The 4,270-nt window shown below is 32.1% G+C and overlaps 1 protein-coding gene across 1 annotated transcript in view; it reads right to left on the bottom strand.

The window, feature by feature from the left end:
- LOC106467153 (peroxisomal targeting signal 1 receptor-like) overlaps positions 1-4,270 on the bottom strand; it is a 59,797-nt gene that overhangs the window by 30,437 nt on the left and 25,090 nt on the right. The window contains exon 9 of the mRNA XM_013927474.2: positions 1,072-1,208. Within this exon, the coding sequence (XP_013782928.1) occupies positions 1,072-1,208 (137 nt within the window). The remainder of the gene's footprint in view (positions 1-1,071; positions 1,209-4,270) is intronic.

Here is a 4,270-nt window from a genome sequence, read left to right as displayed (position 1 = left end):
AACCCTGCCAACTGAAGCTAATCTACCTGTAAGCCCTTTCGTCTGACGGCTCCAGGTCAGTGCCTGGCCCCCACGTACTCTATGCCAGCTAGGATTGGGTGTAGCAAAGAGTGTCCTATGTGGGAAGCGGCTCGGTGACATACGGAATACATGTCCGAGCCATCTTAGTTTGCTCAAGTTCACGAGCGTTCCTAAATCGGACTCTGGTCCTAGAATACGATCACGGACCGTGGAGTTTCGGATCCTCCGGTGCCAACCTATGCCCGCAATACCACGCAAGCAACGATGATCGAACACCTGAAGACGTTCGAGATCTTCGACTCGAAGGGTCCAGGTCTCACAGCAGTAGAGAAGAACGGCTCTTACTACCACGAGTACTGAAACCTGGTTTTTAGTGTTGTGAGCCATTGGATTTACTGCTGTGCCACCATTGGGGAAGCATTTTAAACTGCATTATAAATATAAAGCAGATTAATACTTTATGATAGAGAAGCATTTCAAAAAATCTATATTAACTTTTAAAAAGTCCTGCGTTAGGCTTGAAATGGGTGTATTATAAAATGAAGGCTGTGAGCTTTCTTATTTGTATCTTAAGCTGAAGACAGGAATCTTTGATTTACAAATATTGCCATTTTGATAAGAATCTCTTCAACTTTCATAAATAAACCACTGTCTTTCAAACAACAAGAACACACACATTACTCAGTTCCAGTAATTCACGTCTTATATCTCTCACATAAGAACACACATTAATTTTTGTTTTTAGTAATCAAAGTTTTTCCACGCAAAATGACAACATATTTTTTTTTAGTAACCAACACCTTCCATACAACTGTAGAATACATTAGCGTGTGTTTCAAGTAATCATCACATAAAAATAAATCATGTTAAATTATGCTTCTAGTAATTAATTTCATGAAAAGGAAAACATAAGTTAGCCTACTTTCGAGTAGTCCTTCATTCAAAGGAAAAACACATTAATCTATGCTTCCAGTAATCTTATCAATTCATAAACTAGCTACAATCATGATCTTACAACAAGATATGAAAGCAACACAAAAAAACAAAAACCTTGACATTTCTTCCAGGTCACTCTGAAGTTTCTCCCAAAAATCTTCATATTCTTTCTCGTCTTGTTTCCTTTCAGACTCCTCAAACTCTTGACCCCACTCATCTGAAGTAGCATGATCTCCATTTTGTTGTTGAGACTGTTTACATTAATGCAAAGTGAACTTTTAGTGTTCCTAAAGACAAAATCTAGTTTATAATTATAATTTTTAAAAAAATGATAAAATACTGTGTGCCATAAAATACACTTTTAGATTTCAGAATTTGGTTCAATAATGTCCTGTAGCTTAAGGTATGAAAATTCTATCTAAGTCGGTAGAATATTTATGCCTTCCAAGTTACAGTTACCATCTCTATACTTCTTTAACCCTCTCGCTAAGGGCTCAGTTGATATGACTGACTTTTTAACCACAAAGTAACCATCAATTTCCATGCTATAACTTTTAACATGTTTTGTGTATCTTCACAAAATTTAGCAAGCTTTCAGTAATCATTACAAATCTTTTGTACACAAAAAGGGAGGTTTTTTTTACTAAATATTTGTCAGTGAATATATGGAGTCAGTGTTGATGGCTCTGAGTGCAAAATGATTTTTCATGTTAAGATTAAAAATATTTTTCTTCATCTGAATCTTGTCAGATTATTTGAGTAATCTCTAAAATCTCCGGAAAAAAAAATGTAATATTTTTTTTCAGTGAAACTGTATATTTCATCTGTTATTTTATCTACCCTAAGTCTATACACAATCAATCAATCTGACTGACCTTTGAATAACCATAAAAAATACAAAATAAACTATATTACCCCTTTTTCTTTATAGAATGACTGCAAATTGTAACTGGATACTACAGTTGTTTATCCTAAATAGGTTAAAGCATGTAACAGTATACATGTGTTTATACTTAATTTTATTGCCTTTTTAACCATGTCTAACTAATAATCCTGTAACACAGGTTGTAAATCACTCGGTGAAAATGTAGCTCACATATTGAATGACATACAGCATGATCTGCTTGTGAACATACGCCATGAAAAAGGTTTTTTTCCATTATCTTACCTAATCAACATTATCTAACCCAATAAGCTTCTAATTTTTAAATCTTAGTAACTTATGTAATAATAAATAAACAATATATACAAAAAACAAGACATCTATTACTTACCTGTGACATCTTTTTTTCTTTGGTGTCGGTTGGCAAGGAAATTTAAGCCTATTTTTTTTATACTAATGGTACTAATACACTATTTTTTACTTACTTAAATACTGCACCAATGAACACAGAATAACAACATGCACAAAGCAAACAATGTCCTATAACTATCATAATTCAACTGTTTTTCAAACTATGGTATAAGAACCTTAAAATAATTCCCTAACCTTCTTTATCTGAATGCTGCGAGAGAAAATTTCAAACTTTCAAATGAAATAGACAATACTCTCTACTAAAAACAATGTAATATGTAGATTAAAAATCTGCCTTTCTATTTGTTATAAATTATTGGTAATTTTTGAAAGAGAAGATATGAAAAGTAGGAGCAACAAGTGGGTCTGATTGTCTAGTTTTTTCATAAAACAAATAAGATTGGTTTTTGTTTTTTTTTAATTTTGCACATAGCTACGCGAGGGCTATCTGCATTAGCCATCCGTAATTTAGCAGTGAAAGACTAGAGGGAAGGCAGCTAGTCATCACCACCCACCCCCAACTCTTGGGCTACTCTTTTACCAACGAATAGTAAAATTGACCATCACATTATAAGACCCCCACAGCTGAAAGGGTGAGCATATTTCGTGGGATGGGGATTTGAACCCATGAAATAAGATTGAAGGCCATTAAAATTATGCTTTGCAATAGTAACATTCATATTGAGTGATTTACATTGAAATTTGTACTTCTCAGTGGGGTGGTAAGTAAATTAGAGATGAGGGAAGACCTAGAGTACAAATGGTACAATTCTCATGCAAGGGGTTATTGAGGGATTTTTTTAAATATTTCCTTATAAAATTAAGAACTTAAAAGTTATATAATAACAACATTTAATTTGTTAACTACATTCTGATGGTAAGTTTATTTCTATACAAATATAATTAAATTTTGAATGTAACTTTCTAAAACATCATGAAATGCTCACTTCGACTCACCTGTAGCAAGAGGATAAGTAGCAAAATTCCCAATTTATATCTTACAACTGTTCCTTTACTGTCAGCAAGCAGTCTATTGTAAACTTTCATCACTAATCACTATAAACTATTCTTTTAAAGTCTGATGGTGTATATAAAATTAAGATGAAGAAATTAACACTTTTAAAGAGGCCAATATGTTGCTAAATCACATACAGTTTAATATTTATCCTTAAGTGTGACACGGTTAAAAAATATATGTTTGAAAATGTTATCAGTCAATCTGTGATTTTGCTTCGCATTTATTGCCCTCATAAGAACCATGTTTTGGTAGCTGTAGAACTCAGTTTTAAAATAACTGATACAGGTAATGTGGTTCACATATAAATATAACTCGGCCAGATAAATTCTGGTCCAGAGTGAAGAGCCTTACTAACAGTAGCACACGACAAACAAGGTGAACACTTAAATGTTCTAAGTAAGTTCTCACTATTCATAGTTAAGCGTGATGAGTCGATCTCCTATTTCTTCTTCTTGGAAATGTTCCTTTTAATTTTTAAAACCAGGCTGACTCAAAAGCTCTAATACTAAGTACTTCACCTAAAAAAAATGTTATAATAATCATAAAACTTAAAAGGTAGTTAAATAGTTATAAAGTTTTGTAATAGAAATAATTCCTTAGCATATAATTAAAAGCATACCGTAATAAACACTAATTTGTACACACTAATTAAAAGCATACCATAATAAACACTAGTTTGTACACGATAATTAAAGGCATACCATAATAAACACTAATTTGTACACACTAATTAAAAGCATACCATGATAAACACTAATTTGTACACACTAATTAAAACCATACCATAATAAACACTAGTTTGTACACAATAATTAAAAGCATACCGTAATAAACACTAATTTGTACACAATAATTAAAAGCATTCCGTAATAAACACTAATTTGTACACAATAATTAAAAGCATACCGTAATAAACAACAATTTGTACACAATAATTAAAAGCATTCCGTAATAAACACTAATTTGTACACAATAATTAAAAGCATACCGTAATAAACACT

This window comes from Limulus polyphemus, unplaced genomic scaffold (assembly GCF_000517525.1).
Source record: "Limulus polyphemus unplaced genomic scaffold, Limulus_polyphemus-2.1.2 Scaffold2509, whole genome shotgun sequence".
In the NCBI taxonomy this organism is placed as follows: domain Eukaryota; kingdom Metazoa; phylum Arthropoda; class Merostomata; order Xiphosura; family Limulidae; genus Limulus; species Limulus polyphemus.
Note: the sequence above shows the minus strand (reverse complement) of the source record. Positions and strands in the feature narration are given on the sequence as shown.